At 41.4% G+C, this 17,857-nt stretch overlaps 3 protein-coding genes across 3 annotated transcripts; 1 reads left to right on the top strand and 2 right to left on the bottom strand.

Moving 5' to 3' along the window:
- Positions 1-7,020: 7,020 nt before the first annotated feature.
- LOC110845157 lies at positions 7,021-11,047 on the bottom strand. Its single transcript, XM_022091526.2, has 5 exons — positions 10,075-11,047; positions 9,392-9,998; positions 8,941-9,296; positions 8,711-8,859; positions 7,021-8,317 (listed from the first exon to the last, which is right to left on the bottom strand). The coding sequence occupies exons 1-5, from the start codon at positions 10,343-10,345 to the stop codon at positions 7,244-7,246; spliced, it is 2,457 nt and encodes an 818-aa protein (XP_021947218.2). The 5' UTR covers positions 10,346-11,047; the 3' UTR covers positions 7,021-7,243.
- Positions 11,048-12,794: 1,747 nt separating this feature from the next.
- Positions 12,795-13,771, top strand: LOC118433988. Its single transcript, XM_035846564.1, has 2 exons — positions 12,795-13,082; positions 13,177-13,771. The coding sequence occupies exons 1-2, from the start codon at positions 12,853-12,855 to the stop codon at positions 13,667-13,669; spliced, it is 723 nt and encodes a 240-aa protein (XP_035702457.1). The 5' UTR covers positions 12,795-12,852; the 3' UTR covers positions 13,670-13,771.
- Positions 13,772-13,878: 107 nt separating this feature from the next.
- On the bottom strand, positions 13,879-17,771 carry LOC110841968. Its single transcript, XM_022087669.2, has 9 exons — positions 16,544-17,771; positions 16,274-16,463; positions 16,071-16,198; positions 15,825-15,984; positions 15,436-15,723; positions 15,064-15,369; positions 14,770-14,943; positions 14,523-14,663; positions 13,879-14,435 (listed from the first exon to the last, which is right to left on the bottom strand). The coding sequence occupies exons 1-9, from the start codon at positions 17,408-17,410 to the stop codon at positions 14,227-14,229; spliced, it is 2,463 nt and encodes an 820-aa protein (XP_021943361.2). The 5' UTR covers positions 17,411-17,771; the 3' UTR covers positions 13,879-14,226.
- Between the last annotated feature and the right edge of the window lie 86 nt (positions 17,772-17,857).

A 17,857-nucleotide genomic window follows, 5' to 3' on the forward strand; every position in this document is an offset into this window, starting at 1 on the left:
AGAGCCAGGGGAGCACTCGCTTAACGTTACTCGCCATTAGTAGCACAACCAACTTACAATGCATTACAATAATGGGGAACAAATGCAGCAGTGTGGATGAAAGCGTCGGCCGCCTAGTCTTTGCTTTGCTTGTGGGTACAGCGGATAATGTGAAAGAAATGCTCAATAAATGCCATGAGATGAGACCTCTCGGACTTGGAGGCATGCAAGCCGTACCTTTATTGATGCAGGCTGGAGAACTGTGTCAGTCTCCCCACGACGTGGACTTGGTACAGGCAATCAGAAATGCTGGTCCTCCGAAGCTGCGTTCTGAATCTCGTTGGAGCACCAGATGACCGACGAAAGAAGTCGTGGCACAGAAAACAGCAAAAGTCAATCAAAAAGGCATTAAATGGGAGCTATTTTCATCCCCCTTATCTCGCTCGACAGGCAGAGGACAGGAAACCAATCCGTTTAATTGACTCCTTCCAACCTATGACAATACAAGTCATCTCGTTTCTCTAAAAAGTAAAACGTGGTGGCATCGCACAGACTTCGGATGACTCTCGAAATATAACTTTCCAATTGATGCCGAGTTTTTCAGAAATTCAACGATAGATAAAGTATACACAAAGCTGAAGGGTTGGCTGGTGAGAAAAGGGTCCTTTCGATGAGAAAGCGGTGCACAATGGGCCGTTTGGATTGCGAAGAGGCTGGAAGACGGGTGGGTGAGTCCCCCCTGCAGAACTTGTTGCTGGACCTGACTCCGCCTGCTCCCTCGACTAGCAACGCCTCACGACCAGAAAATACTGCTTCCTATCTCTTGCTCTTTAATTCCGTGCGGAATGCAACGAGCAAAACATAGTTGACAGCAGTGGAATGAATGCTTTGCTGAATTTGCATCGTTATTGCTTCTGCATTCTGTTTTTAAACGAATTCATTGGTGAGAGGAGATGCATCCTCGGCCCATCTCGACGTATGCACGTATGTATGTATGCAGATATGTAGATAGATGACAGCATAAATATGCCTACACGCGCAGCATTTGTGACACAGGAATTTTGGGCCTGTACAATACTGTTCTTTCTTGAATATACCTTTCTTCAATGAGGACATGAAACGGGAGATTGGTTTTTGAAATTAAATTATTTTGAAATTTGTGAACGAGAGATAATTTATTGTAAATGATTCTTTCCTTTTGGGTTTTCCCATTACAGAACTTTATTCATTTTGCTGAGAGCCTTATCGTCCTCTCCTGCCTGCCACATGCACTTAAACCTGTTCAATCAAGACGACGATGAGCAGCCAAGTCGTCTTTTTGTCATTGCCAAACTCAGCTCTGTCTGGTTTTACGAGTGATTGAATTAAAAACCAATTTATTAGCGAGTCAATTGGTTTGTTGGAATATTTATGGCCCCGTTGACACGACGTGATTTCCATGCGGTGTGCAGGGCTCGTCTGAGGTTAATTGGATTGATTTAGTCTGATCAATTCCACGTCTCTTGTATGACCACTTTTCTGCCTCGTAACAATTGATAAAATAAACCAATTTCACTTTGAGACTGATTTTATGGCATGTATTACAAGAGATCGTGCTTCTCCGCTTGATTGTGCACTTGCGAATTGTTCATTCTCCTCTATTTTACAACATGTCATTAATATCGCAACAATAAAAATGTGATTAGATACATATAAAATTCTACTTCCATTGATTGGTGTGCTTTCTAGAACGTTTTTTTCCTCCAAGAAGTTGGCGAGTATTGGTAATGCATAACAACATAGTTTATGTGCATGTTTGTGAACGCTTTGAGGTGAGGGGCATGTGCATATGGCTGCATCTTTAATGGAAAAGGCAGGACACGTGTTCTTTCATCTCCTCTTTTTAAGCCAAAATTATTGTGAACATGTTAAAAGCTTTTCAAATGTTGGCTCTCCACATGGCCGACTTTTTAAGCGCACTTTGTTCAGGTACTGTGTAGTCACAGAAAGAAATGCAGGAGGTATCACTATTAAGCAAATGTATATAGTTCATGTCCTTCTTGGTGCATTTTTGGGACGCACATAAATATTAGTACATACTTTATGCATGGATTTTAAGGTTTCTGTTCCTGGAGTCATATGTGCCACAAAAGTCCATTATTGAGTTTTATATGAAATTTCTGTGCTTTTGGTTGTTTGGATGTCGATTCGAAGTTTGTACATTTTTTAGGAAGGAACGTATTTAAAATATGGAAACGGTCATGCAACTTATTTTCCTGCTTGGTTCGAACATTTTGCGACAACGTTCCACATTTTTGTCGCCTTGTTGAGTAAAATAAGAATCAATTACCAGCAACTAATTTGGAATTTAAGTACGAAATACAAACGAGGCATTTAAAATTATTTATGACAGGGTTTGGCAGTAAGTGCATATCCAACCCACCTCTTTTGGGTGTGTAAAGTGTCACTTGGTCTGAGAACGAGTGACACATGTACATAAAAATCAACAATCCCGTGAGACATGCATAAATACAGAAAACAGGCATTATGACCATTATTATTAGTAGTTCTAACGTTTATTATTAGTTGGCAACAAACCACTTTCTCACAATTGCTCCTAAAGCATCACACGTCCAAAATTCCAATAACGTCTGGCGTTGCTTGATGGGAATTTGAACAATAAAACGAAACGAGAGCCATTCTCTCTCGCACCTTTGGTGAAATCAATTCAAGGCGAGGAGAAGCCACATACCCAACAAAAGCCAATTCATTTCCAAAGAGTTTGAAAACTGTCCAGACGGTCCTCCGGCGCCATCCGAGCTATTTTCAGAAGTTTTCATTGCTCAAACAGTAATAATAATATGACGACTAATACACTAATTTACAGGTGGAAACCGTGTTAACATTTTCACGCCTTGCTTCAGCTTCTCACTTTATTACGAGTTGGCAGACCATTTCTCTTAATTGTTCATCCCGTACCACCCAAAACTTGGAGAAACTTTATGCGTCCCTTTCTCTGCAAACTGCAGCAAGCGATTATTGAGAAACGTTACCCACCTTCGATGAGGGATTTATTCGGCATTATTTTATTTATTAGACGCTACAATCAAGCCAACGAGGAAGTCATTTATGTATCATTCGTAGGGACAAGTCCGAAATATTGGAAATTTTCATTTTCGAAATGTTACCAAATCCCAAACTGGTTAATAATGTTATGCATGCTCCACGCACTGTCCCTACTACTGCGTCCCCGATCCCCCAGCCGGTCCAGTAGTGGCCACTATTGTGCACTGCACTCTATTGTACTATTTGTATGAAAATATACAAGGAATTTCACAAGTTTGGGTAACACAGGACGCGAGAAACGCCCTGGTTTACCTACCGCACGAATTCCTACCGGGCAGGAAGAATAAAAGAGTGTTGATGACTCCATTCGCGCATTGTTGTGCAGACGTCGGTGGTGGTGGCGAAGAAGATAATGGCCAATCATCCCAATAATAAATAATTATTGTGATAATAATAATAATAATTATAATGAAATGAATCCATGCCATCATCATCGCTTCCTTTCAGAAGCGGCACGTTTTGTGTAAATGGGTAAAGTGTCCAGAGCCCTTTGTTGGGCTGTTTGTTGGACATCTCTCTCTCTCGCCTTTTGTTCACAATGCGGTGTAATGAGGAATTCTTTTATTTTACTGAGCAGTTAAAGTTAGCTGAGTCCCTGTCATTTCGCCGAGAAGATTTGCAGCCTTGAGTTCAGGAGCAGAAGCCCTCAAAGGTAATTCAGTCCTACCTTCTCATATCGACACATGGAGACGCGCATCATGGACGAAGGAGCTGTTGCACCCTTGAGCACCTTCCTTGCCGGCTTTTCATCTCGTATCATCATCTCTTTCAACAACAACAACGGCACACACAATCAAAGACGTGGACACTGAATGAGAGCCGAAATATTGTCAGCGGGGTGCAGTTGGCCAACGTCGTTGGAGGTTCTTTGCCCTCAGCCTTTATTACAAGTTGTAACTTACAACGAACGAGATGCAGCATTATCACAGCATAGCAAAGATCTCTTTATTAGTAAATATCGTATGCATTAAATTCATCTGAGGATGAGCAGTGTCCAGTGTCCAGTGGTACAAATGCGGTGAAGTCCAGCTAACTATGTATGTATGCCAACACGAAAGGGAGGCAACTGATTGCATTGGGTGGCCAATTTGCGACATTTCTTTTGTGTAGACCCTTTTGGACGGTTAATGTGTGGTAAAAAGTATTTGGATAAAATCTATAAAATTATACCCATCGTAGAAGTTTATGACTATTTCTTTGTGAATATTTTATAATTAGTCTTCCAGGTATGCGGAAGCCACGCAGTCTGCCAAGTGCACTTCCAAGTGGAAGCAGGGACTCTTGACATAATGCATTCCATGAAAAGGATGAAAATGAATGAAGTCGAGGACCAGGGGACTAGAGGCACAAATTCAGAGTGCATAAATGGGCACATGCATAATAGGGACACAGGCAGATCCCTTTTGTTCTCAGCAGCAGGCCTAATTAAATACGAGGGCAGAATGGGAAGTGAACGAAATCCAGCTTATTTATCATTTGCCCATGCTTTTATTTATTTACCACTTACTCGTATTTACCATTTCTGGTATTGGCTGTTGGGGCTTTTTATCACGGCCATTATGTGGAGCAGAGGAGAGAGGTTTGTGAAACTGGATACCTTTCCGACGCTCCAGCCGCGTTGGCAGCAAGGGCAAATTTTTACCGAACCCCGAGTTTAATCTCCCATTAACCTGGAGGGATGGCTGGATGGGCAACAACTTCCTTCTGTGTCATGAATGTCATGTCATCTCAGAGTAATCCTCAAAATATTGAGTTTGAAGTACAAATAAGGCTTACAAACATTGGCACAAAGGACTCGAGTACGTGACACTCCTATTAAGCGAGAAAGCGATTCTTTTGGATTAAACATTTCCATTTCACGAACCATATTTATTTATCCTCTTCCTTCTTCCACATGGGTTTCAATTTGGGGTTCACGAGGCAATTGGAAAATGGATTAAGTTTCAAAGTTTTCACATAACACTCCTTCGCACCACGGAGTTCGCCCCACCGCGCACCTGCCCAGTCAATAGGCTGCAAGTATATTAGCATAAATGGACCGCAGTTCTTTTACAAAACTACATGTTTGTCGTCGTGGAATGCAATTTCTTAATTTTAAGTGGGTTTTATTGAGTCCTCCTTTAAGAAACTGGGGGTTATCTACTCAACATTTATGCATGCACATGCTACAGTTGGAAACAAATCTTGATTCCAATGTTGTCATCAAATAGACCATTCTTAATGACGGTTTTCTAAGATAAGTACTCGTATTTGTAGGAAGCTGAAATTTATCTATCCGGTATCCGGTATGCAGATATTCCAAAATTTTAAGGATCTGAAATATGTGTGAAATACCAAGCAGTTGATATTGTTTCGAATTTTATGGCATTACTGAGGTTTGGGTGGTCAGCAGGGTGCACTTTATAGAAGAAGGACGCGTTTATCTGTTGCCTGTCTGTCGAGACAACTTCACACTTTGGTGAGAATTGATTTGTCACTTCGAGAAGGTTGGAGGATTCGGATCCGATCCATTTCAATTCTTATTCACCCATCGAATAATAATATGAAGACTATCACTCTATCGACGACTATGACGACGATGGACTCGTTTATTGGGCAGATAAACCTCGGTGACGCCTGCCCTTCTGGACTGACTTATTGCCTCTCGGCTACTCTGGCTGTTGCATATTATTAACTGCCGTGGTCCTATTTTACGACCTTGACAGCTTTCCTACTTCACTTCATCACTGTGCGAGCCCAATAATAACGTGTCAATTCCATCCAATAAGTTTTATGAATTACTCAACAAAGGCGGGGTGCACTTGGGTTGGTGGTTAGACGCATCATTTTATGGCACTCTGCTTATTGTCATTGTTGATGCACAACCAACACGACCATTCTGTTTATTTTATTGGCTTCATCTGTGGGTGAACAGCACAACGAGTTTCGAAGAGAACGCCCTGCCTGCACGAAAAACTGACTGCGTGACAATCAGTAGCAATCAAACCGAGTTTACCAATAATTTCCTAAACGTTTCATTTGAAGAAAATAAATAATCAAGCGTTCATTTATTACCTTGTAAAAAACGGGGCGCAATTTTCCAGGAAAATCGTGTTAGTTTTATTGGACACATCTGCCCGTGAAATGAGTCAAATGTTTTGGCAGGAATTGATTGATTCGGAAGCAGGGATGGATTGCCGGGTGGACCATATGCTGGTCGAAAGGCGTCCGAGAGAGCGGCGCTGTCCAAGGCTTTGTAGGTGGCTGGGTTGATTGGAAGACGTATCGAGGGCACGCCTCCGAGGAATAAATTACATGAAAATTACAAGGCTCGCATATCCAGCTCCGACCTCCTTTATTTTACAACCCTCCATTCACCTCGTACTCCTAACTGTGCTTCGATTGAACCATCAGCCTCCTCCCAACTGCCTCATCTTCCATCAAAACAATTATTTCAATTTTCTGCATCCCAATAACCAAGAAAAGAAAGGGAGGCCGACAAGTATATAGTTTCACTTGTGGTGAGAGCAAGCAATGAATGGTTTCAGGTGGGTCCTCTGGAATTTGGGGTCGTAGTATCTGCTAGAAAACAGGTACACACACATTCGTTGCACACATAACTACTGCGGAACTGGTTGTTCTTGGTTGGTTGGCCGGCAGTGCAGTGGTCATTAGGCACAATTACTTCATTATTGCATTCTTCTTTACGTTCTTCCGCCTCTGTCAAGCATCCAAATTGCATGATCCAGTTAGTGTTCGAGATTCTGTTCTCGTTTAATGAAAGATCCAGTGTCACATCTTTCTAATTATCTATCTACCCATGGTATGTACATTGTACATAGATATGTACGATGAGCCATGGCGTTCATGACGTTCCACAGGAGTGCACGGGTTTATAAATAAATTTATAGTTTTCAGAATCGTAATGACAATTTTTGATAATAAATAACTTGTCAACTTTTATTTTAAATAGTATTGTATATTGTCGCTCATACGTATGCAATGCATATAATGAATTCTAGAAGTAATTCAAGCAGAAGCCCTGGCAGCAACCTTACATTCACTTACGTACATACATTTAGTGATATGAATGAGTAATAGTTTAATATGTAATTGCCCAGGCTTTAACCGAGTCTTTAATAATATCACAGAAATCACGCAAAATATGGGAGAAAGCCCTTTATGTGAGGCAGTAACAATACTTTTTCATGTCCGTGCTGTCCACGCAAAAACTCTGATTGCCGTACAGGTTGGTCCGACTGATTACGCCGGACACGCTCCACTGATTTTTCTTATTACGAACAACGGTGGCATCGAAAGTCGCGTTCCCTGGCGCCGTCCTGAACGACAATTCAAACGTCTTTTGATGAGACGACTTTTTCGCAACGCTTGCAGGGATTACGAGCAAGGCATATTGCACCGAGTGGAGGGCAAGATAGGCACACTTTGGATATTTGGACACAAATGAGTTGAGAGCAAACACAACGTAGTTTGCTGCCTGCTGAACCTCCCCATCCGAAACTTGAACAACTTTGGTGCTATGACAAACGCACCAGTGTTCTGCAATTTCTGCTACTTTGCATGTCCTGCTCTCCGGTATTGGGAGAAACAGACTAATTCCACGGCTGAGTTTCTTGGCCGCATCCAGAGCAGCCAACTCCTTGGTCCGTTTCTTGAGATTATCATCCCCAATGCTGCTCAAGTCCAAGAGATCCAGAAAAGTCTCGTGGACATCGAACGGCGTCGTCAGTCGAGCCCTGTTGTCGAGCAGATTCGTCACCGCTGACGCGTATTTGCGTCGGAACCATTCTGGGAGGAGAATGTAGAAGAGCGGCATGTTTTCCTCCACTTTGCCCTGAGCAGTGGACCTCATCGGACCCCAACGAATCCCGTGGTCACTCGTCAGTAGGAAGGCCGTGTTGTTCAAGTGACCTTCTTTCTCCATCCACTGAATAAAATTGAGCAAGGGCTTTTCTCCCATCCGACCAAGATTTACGTAGTCGTGAGTTAGAGAGGTGGCCCAGATGAGTTGGAAATACCTCTTCTTCTGGCCCATCGTGGAAGCCAGAGATTTCATGTGATTCAACAGAAACTCGAACGAGAGTCTCGGCCCGTAGCAAATGTGCGGGTTTCCACGCTTATCGGCCTTAATATGCTTTTCAGCCATTCTGCTAATTGGTCGGAGGTAGTAGTCCGTCGGAGCTTGTTTGAAACCATTTTTGAGATAGGCAAAGATTCCCATCCACGTAGAATCCTATGTGACAATAGTTTCAATTAGTACGATGCGTATGTACCATTTAAATTAGATCACATCATTCACATCACATAAATAAATATCTCTTAATTGGCTCCACTGTACGATTTCATAATATAGATGACCGCTTATCTTATAGGAAAAATTGCAATTCGAAGTACACGTGCACACTGCACACTATATGGTCTTTTTTTCAACAAACGCCCTAATCTTGGATCTGAACGGAAAAATATTCGCGAATTTATTACGAAATTTCGGATTATTTTTGGGAAATAATTATACACTAATTTTGACTTTATGAGTGTTCCTTCAATCTTATGTTGGCGTACAATTATTTCGTTGCAAATAACAAAAAGCATGTCGAGCACAAATTCAGGTGTACAGGTTGTTTACCTCCCCGTAAGCTGTTCGGTAACCCTGTTTTGCAAACAGTTTCCAAATGAAGGGGCAGTCATCATAATATTTCTCCTTCGAGCATGACGCTTCGGTTTCGTTCACAGTTTGCGCAGTCAACATTGCCAACAAATTTGGATACGTATTATCTGAAATTTTTAATGTGAGAGTGAGTGAAACAAATTATTTTTAATTAAGTTAAAAGGTTAGTGTCCACCATATGCATTTACCTCCAATTTTAGTATATCCGTCCAGCCAATAAGCTGACAACTGTTCAATCAAGTACTTATGCACTTTGGGCATAATTCTTTGGAAATTCATATGAGAAACTGCATCCAAACCCAACACCACTAAATTGATTTGTTCTGTCGCCACAACTTTCGACGTGTTATGAACGTTGGAAAAATTCAATACTTTTTCTAATCGCTCCTCGACCAGTGGTTTTAACGGGGCCAGTGCAAATGCATCCACCATGGTCTCTCTAATGCTCGAATTTGTTGTCGAATTGCAGAAGATGGTAATAAACTCGTGCGTGGGTGGAATTACGAGTCTCTTCTTTCTGATGGGGTAACACTTCTTGGAAAAGCTAAAAACAGCAAATATAAAATTTGACCAATTTATAATGCAACCCAAGAAATATATAAAATTAGAAAAAATGAGTCGTGATTACTTTTGACCTACATTTCACTATCGTCGTCCGACTTTTTCGGATCCCTGAATACTAATTTGTAACAACAATCTTTCCAACCCGTCTTTTCAGAAGATTTTAGTTGAGTCAGTGTTGACGACTCGTTCCCGATGTGAATCTCGAACATCAAACTAAATTTCTTTCTACATTTCGCTGGGGAATATTTTTCGCTACTTATGTTTCGTATGGACGAATGGAAGGGGTCCAGTTTGGGGATTTTACAAGCTGGATGAGTAACGTTGCTCCCTCTCGTCAGAAAGTCTGATGAATATGACTCTTCCTCAGTGGACTCTGTCTCAGCCAATTCGCCCATGTCGGTTTCATCGTCACTTGGCTCAGGGGTTGTCGCAACCTCTTTGGATTCCTCGGGTGTAGGAGCGTTGGTTGGCGCTGGCGATGTTATCTGTGTGGGCGTCGTAATTTGGTTCGACTCAGTTTTTTCAAGTGTTGTAGATATTGCATTTCCTTCCGTGCTATGCTGAACGGGTTGACTAGTACTCGATTCATAGTTGTCTGGCGTTGTGGGCGACGATTCTGGAATTTCGTCCGGTGAGACAATGGACGTGTCAGGGGGAGAAGTTTCAGTACTGCTGGGTGATTCTGGTGTAGGTATGGACAAAAGGACATCGGTAATCGATTTATATATATATATACGTATATTTTTATTCATACATACCAATTGTACTTTGATCAACGGCTTGACTCTGTTCCGTGGTAAACGGATTCTGTGGCACAACTACCATAATTTCCCCGAATGGTGGCAGTTGAAACACGTTGATGGAGACCAGATAAGTAATGACGGAGAGGAGGACGAGAGCTCCGAACAGCAATTTGTGCCGGTGTCGATGGTAAGTTCCATTAGGCGACCTGCTCCTCCTCTGGTGATGTGAACCACTCCTTTCGTCAGTGTCGCAGTCCAACAACAGTGCTTCCGACTCTGGCGACATTTAACTCCCTTTTCGTGTTTGTATATATGTATTCTTAACTGGCATCAAACAAAACTAGGCAATCAGTTAAGGTCATACTTCTCTTGTCACTCATGCCAAGGGTCAACTTATTCCAGGAAACTATCTAAAACTACCTGTCACAACGTTTTGACGGAACTATACACGGATCACTACAAAAAACTAACGATACACAACGTCACACGTGTCACCTGCGACAGAATTAAATAGACACCGAATGCTAATAACCATTATCCAGGATTAACAATCCGATGAAAAAATATATTTGTGCAGAAAACTAGGTTTATTATCGATTTGGCAAGCCATTATTATTGGATAATTCAAAAGTTTATTTTTCCCTTGCGTGTTGTACCGGTTGTACCACAAAAGTTGTAGGCCGTCAATAGTTCCTGATCAATGATACAAATAAATCGTGTCAAACGAAGTGAGCAAAGTATGAAAATCAATTTTATTGGGATGCGTGATGAAATGAACGTTACACGTTTTTTTATTTCAACTAAATACGTGTATGAGACGAAGAGTTGCTGAAATACTGTTCTTATTTTTTTTCTTTTGACAATCATAACATGACGTTTGTTTACCAATAACTAGTGAGCATTTTGCAAATACAATGATTTAACAATGCATTTGTTGAACAAATGTGCACTTGACATTTTTACTGGTTACGTACACTCGTCAAACGAATCTGAATGAAAAAGTTGTAATATTTTTAATTATGTGTAAAATGTCGAATTTGATTTTAAACATTGATCAATTTCCTACAATTTGAAAGCGACGATTTTAGCGTGGACTAATGTTTTAGGTATTTAACAAAAACTTATTTGCAGCTATTTTAAAGTATTCAGTGAAAATGGTACCGTTTAAGATAAGTGTGCCTGCATCATTAACAACATTTATTTTGGTAACTTGATGTCTACATACGTGGATAACGAAATTGGGAGCATTGCAAGTATGATCCGGTTGCAAACTAGATCCATAGCTTATAAAAAATTCGTTATTTATTTTGTGTAAAATTATATCCCAGAATTGTGGGGTTGTAGACAAGTGCATATTTCTTCGTATATCATGCACTACATACAGAAAACCTACCTTTTTCTGTAATCGTAAGCGATACTTACTCGTCATCAGTCTCTCATACAAATAGTGAACAATCTGATCTAACAAATTGCTAGTTGATTTTAAAATTGGTTTGGCATTTATTTTTCTGTAAATAATTGATCAAAAAGTCGTTCGCTGTACATACGTAAAATTGGTCGACATCAATCAATCACTCAAAACCGCTCCTCGTGAGCTGGACGATGTGGAGTTGTGCCAAACGAAACGAAGCCACTATTTTCCTACCTGAGTTTTTGGTTTTACTTAGGAGGAGAGCTTCACCACCTGCCCCTCTCAGATCTTGATGTGCTTTGCATATGTGGTAGGATCCTATGAGTGTACTATAACCCTGAAGTGGTTTGACTCCATGGCCACATTTGCGCCCGCCACACCCACTCAAAGAGATGAAAACCACAAAAGTTACCAACTTCTAAAATCCACCAAAAATCCAATTTCGATCGGATTTTGATAAAATTTACATTTTTGTAATCCCAGATACTTGTTTGATCATATCCAGTAGCAATCTCAACTTTTTTGAAATTTTTGAAATTTTCGGGCATTTTCGGGCTGATGAATTATTCGAAAAAATTCAAAATTTCAAAAAAGTTGAGATATCTATTGGATATTATTACACAAGTATCTGGGATCACAAAAATGTAAATTTTACCAAAATCCGAGCAAAATTGGATTTATGGCGAGGGTTTGAACATGTGAAAACAGGGCTTTTTTCGTGTTTTTGGCGCCTTTGAGTGGGTGTGGCGGGCGTAACTGTGGCCATGGAGTCAAACCACTTCAGGGTCTTAGTACACTCATGGGACACTACCACATATCCAAAGCACATCAAGATCTGAGAGGGGCAGGTGGTGAAGCTCCCCTCCTTAGAAATGTTGAGCGACGTTCTGCACAAGTCGTTTGTATTTTCCATCAGAGTTGGCAGCTTCTTGGGCGCCCTGCCTGGAACATGGGACAACAGTGAGAGGCAAAAAGTGACACATACGAAGAGATCAGTGCGGAAATTTGTGGCTGCCGGACTCGTGCTCCTCTTTTACACTTTCTTCGCTGGCTCGAGATGTTTGATGTACTTTTTAAACAATGACTCAAAAAACAGTAACTTTTATTTCACCGGAATTCTAGTTCTCTGCTTCTCACTCGTTAATTTCGTAGGATTCCGCATGTTGCTGCAGGTCAATGAAATAAACCAGCTGCTCAACTCTTTTATGGTCTTTTTTATTCATTTAAAAGGTGAGATATGAATATATTATCGAATTTCTAGAATGATCAGCCAACTGTGGTGCGCATAAGGTTGCTAACTGCTTATTAGTAATTCAGAACTGTACTTGCAACGAGGGTTGAAATCTCTGGAGCTAAAGTCCACAGAGAGACTCGTGTCTCTGATGATACTCTCTTGCGCCATGTTCCCATGCGTGGTCACCGTGGACGCGTACTTCAATCCGAGACCTTACTTCCTCACATCCCTCGTCGTCGGAGATAACTTTCTGCTCAAACTGACCCTTCTGTTCGGACAAATGTGGATCTACAGTTGCGAAAATAGCGTTGTGGTCGCTCATGCTGTTACTTTCATCACTTTCAGCACTGCGACACATGCAATTCTCTTTGACATGAGGTACACTCAAGTCATCGCTGTATTTCATATTATGCACATAAACTCTTAGCGCATGAATTCCAAATTTTGACCGCATTTTGATACACAATTCTAGGCCAAACCGGAAGAATTATCAGACATACAATTCCCTCCGACGCCCACGGGATTTGGTTCTTTGCTATAAAGGATTTGCATATCTGGTGACCATTTTCAACGAAATATATCGAGATGTCGCAATGCCTGCTAACAATGTATTCACTTTGGTCACCGTCTTGAGTAATTTTGCCATCATTCGAAACGCCCACGACCATTCCGCCTACTTCACGGTTGTATTTTGTGCTCTTTCACTGTTTTCCGGATTTGCGTGGTCTACAATTCTAACATTCTCGTCCAAATTGAGTGTTATCTCTAACGGGACTATTAATTCATGGAAGTATTTTCAACTGAAAAACGCATCGGATGCCAAGTATTTGTCCAAAATAAGGAAGTCTTGTCGACCAATGCGTTTAGCTTGTGGGGGATTTTATTACATTGATCCCATTCGTGTGTTTCGGTTTGCTCACAGTATTCTTTGGGGAACGCTGCGAATTAAATTGCTACTTAAGTAGAACTATATATGCAAATATGCATGCAAAAAAATCTGCACATTGCGTCCATCATGTCAAATATTGCAACAAAGCGAGAGTGAGCAGTGGTGGAGTTTCGTGTGCGTTTTTCCCACGCCCTTCTTCGTGCTCATCAGCAGTATTATTATTCTCTATACAGTACAAACAAGTGCTGAAATTGACATAATCAAATACCCATCAGCAGGTCAAGGTTAGGAAATATAAATGCTATTTATTTGCGTGTTTGCAGTTTTATTTTTCACAATAAATACAGTAAAAAAATATCAGTCATGGTTCATGAGGATTCAATAGTATATTATCACGCCACAAATAAGAGACATTCCTACACAAGCTAGTAGATTCATCATGTGGATGAGTGGATTCTTATGAAATTTGCATTTTTCTACAATTATATCACGATTAGCCCTGTGATATATTCAAAGGAAAAACAGTTTCCACGTTTGACGGCAACGGAAGCGATAGCATCTCTCAACTCCAATATGTTAAGTATTTATAAGAACATTACGATCGATTTAGAGTAGTGAATAATTGTCGTCCTCTCAAACATCCTGCATCACTCGAATGAGATGACCTTGCCTTTTTCGTAGAAACGTGGTGACTGAAGTGGACGCCTTCACTGAGGTCACAATCCTTTGAGGATCCTCTGCTTCGCCTTCCTCTCCACCAAGTTGAAGAGGGCTCCTGACTTGCTCCCTGTCGTCACCACTCGTCTGGCTGGTGGTGGCAGGAAGTGCTGACCTACCTTTTTCTGGTGGAGGTGATGTCGGTCATAAACAATAGTGAAACAATAAGACGGTGCTGTTGATTCGATTAAAACGAGTTTTTAATTACTCACCACCAGCGAATTCAATGTCCAAGGTAGCATTTCTCCATTCCGAGGATCTTGTGAGGGGTGCGAAGCAAATTACTCGCTTCGTGTCTGGGGGCACAACGGAGACCAAGGTCGGGCCGTAGCTGTGAACGTTCTCTATCAAACCTGTAAACATTTCGCTACGTGTTTTTATTTATAGACATGTGAACATATTTTTGATAAAATAGTCGATATTTTCTAAATATGTTTCACTACAAATACTATAATTCACCTTCGTCGGCAAATGTTAGTGTTCCATCCGCATGTTCGAAAGCGAAAACGATATTTGTAGAAAAGTAGAATATGCTGGCGACACAACGAACGTGGACACGGTGATGTTTGGGCGATTTTGCATGGGAAATTTTCAGTATCTCTTCCGTACTGGGAACTCCACCGTCATAAATTACTGGGTGAAGCAAATAACAGGGAATTACCAATTTTAATGAGTAATGCATTACATGGAATTGAAAAAGAGAGACAGAAATACTCGGGTGACCTAATTGAAAAGTGTTGTTATTGGCCTTACACAAATTATCATTCGCGATATTTGAGGTCACGAACATTGTTTGAGAAAACTGGCCCACGGAGCAGCGCATTACGTGGCTGGGAAAGTCGTCCATGAACTCGATCGCTGTGCAGCCACGTGGGGCGTCCACAAACGGAGGAGGAAATGCGTAATCACATCGACCAGATTGGAAACAATGCTTCTTGATGTTGCAATCCGTAAAAGTTTCACACTTTGCCATTTCGTGACGAGGTGTCAGCCCAGATTTCGAGCAACAAAGGAGACGTTTGTGGTCTTTGTCGTAGGTCACACTGATCACTTCGGACCCTGCACGAAAACGGTTTAGTTTAGCATGGAATAAAACTAGGTTACTAAATGGAATAATGAACTCACCAAAATTGCTGTATTCCCAAGTGTGCAGAACCCTCCTTGTTTTCCGAGATTGACAATTGACTTTGAAATAGTTGGCAACCGAGAACAGTGGAATATTTGGTGTGATTGTAAGCTTTGCCAGAAATGGGAATTCATGCTCAAAGTTTTCAAAATATTCCACACGTCCGAAATCGACAGTATTTGGAAGCATTAGTTGGATTGGCTCTTTCGCTCTGCACATGAAACTGTGGTTTGCCAAATTGTCCATTTGTATAACCGTACCGTTAGGAATTACTTGCACTTCTTCATCTACAAAACAGAGGTAGATTGGTTAAAAGATGACAAAAGCTCATAAATTAGGATTAGTAGTAGATATCCAAAACTCATTAGAGTTAATTTTTGAAACTCACATTTTGGTGGAACGACCTGGATTTTCCAATTGCTTTCAATATCGTTAAATTTGCAAATATAGGTTCCGAAGGGGTTGGACATATCGGAAAGTTTTACAGAAAATCCATTTCTTGGATCGTAAGCAAATGAGCCTCGAAGTTTTAGATTTCTGGACTCCTTCTAAAAAATACAAGCATGATTCGTTACAAGAAATACTCAAAATTTAAAAATATGTAATCCTAATTATTATGCACATAAATACGTACAGACGACGTTACTTTGTAGAGACCGATGGTGGCTGCAGGGTGAGTGGTCGGACAAGGGAGCATAACCGTTGAATCATTGTCTGGAGGCTGAATCACCACATTTTGCAACGAAGGGAATCCAAATTCTCCTGTAATATTGAACCATTTATGCTTCGTAAGTATATAGTCGAGCAAATATTTTATAAATACATCTCGTTTTTCACCTTTGAAGTAAAGATGAAAGCCCGTTCGTAGTTCTTCTGTTGATGGATCAATCCCCTTACAAATATAAGTCCCCGTTTGCCTCTCGTCCAACCTACCTTGAACAAGGACTACGATGCTGGAATGCCCATAGGTCAGAGGGTCAAAGAAATTACCAAATGTTCGGATTTGTGTGGTGTACAGCGTCGGGGCCTGCGAAGGTGTAAAAAAACATTGATGATTTACTGCAAAGTTGTTATTACACTAGTCATGTGCATCGGTCTTATACATACACCAACTCCCTGATAACTCCACTCCACGGGGTACGAGGCATTGCAGAGGAGGACGACATGGTTAAACTCGCTCTCGTTACGGACCATGACCTGAGAGATGACAATGTCCCGAATCGCGGATCCCTCTCCACTCAACCCGAGAGGGAGGATCGTCTCTTCCGTGTTCCCCTTGGTGAGAAACACCTCAGAAACTGGTCTCTCCACTCGCACCGAATTTCCACCCTCCAGGTCACTCGGCGACGAACTAGTATCTTCTTCTTGAGAGGCTGATCCAACGGACGTGGGAGTTGGTGGATGTTGCGGTGGTTCGACTGTTTGTATGGAGGTTGTGATTTCCACTGGGGGCGGGGGTATGGTCGGGTCGGGTCTTCGCGGGGGAGGAGGAGACGGAGGAGGGAGGAGAGTGGGTCGAATATACACCGGGTAGCGGGTATTAGGTTGAGTGGGTGGCGGGTGGGACGGGCGGAACTTGGTGGGTTCGAAGGACGAGTAAATGGATGAGGGAGGTAGTGAGGCATAGTAGTCGTCGTTGGAGATCAAATTGTCAGCGTCGTCCACGTATCGATACACCTGGACTTCCGAGCAGCAAGACTGGCACAAAAAACTCAACACCATAATCAATACAACTTTCAGTTTTATGAAACTTGTCGTCCGTGCTTGACGAACGCCACTCATTTCTAACTCTTGTCTCGAACGCTGACCATTCGATTGCATTCGCAGATTTGACAACACGACCAACAGCCAAAGAAAGGAAGCAGGAAGGAATTGTCGGTGTGTTTCCTGAATGAATGAGTTCAGACGACTGAAACAACTTGCAGATTTTTCCAAGCAGTAAATTAATGCATTATTTATCGCGAGTTTGGTCATAAATCAAGTATTGATAAAAATAAAAGTTTTGTGTAGAATACATGAGATGAGAATAGCCTTCGCCCAAAGCTCATGCACATAAATACATACATACATAATAAGTGCACATATGTATCACCTCATTCTTCAACAAGTGTCGATGTGATGGGGTTGCTCTTCAGTTTACGTGTGCATGCATTATTCTGCGAATGTTGGATTTACGGAATTGGCCTAATCACCAAGATTCATTTTTGCTCACATTCTTTGGCCTCATCGTCTTGTGTCCATTGTTCTGTTATGCAACTGCATATAAACCGTGCTCATTCTGGGCATTTTCATCGCACGAAAAGTCGAGTAACTGAACTCACCTTGTCGTTGGCGTGGGAGTATTCTTGAGATGATGTACATGTGTAGTTAATTACTAACAGGATAGTCGAAATAAAGTATTATACGATTTATTAACTATTA

Source organism: Folsomia candida, unplaced genomic scaffold (genome assembly GCF_002217175.1).
Source record: "Folsomia candida strain VU population unplaced genomic scaffold, ASM221717v1 Fcan01_Sc001, whole genome shotgun sequence".
Classification (NCBI taxonomy): Eukaryota; Metazoa; Arthropoda; class Collembola; order Entomobryomorpha; family Isotomidae; genus Folsomia; species Folsomia candida.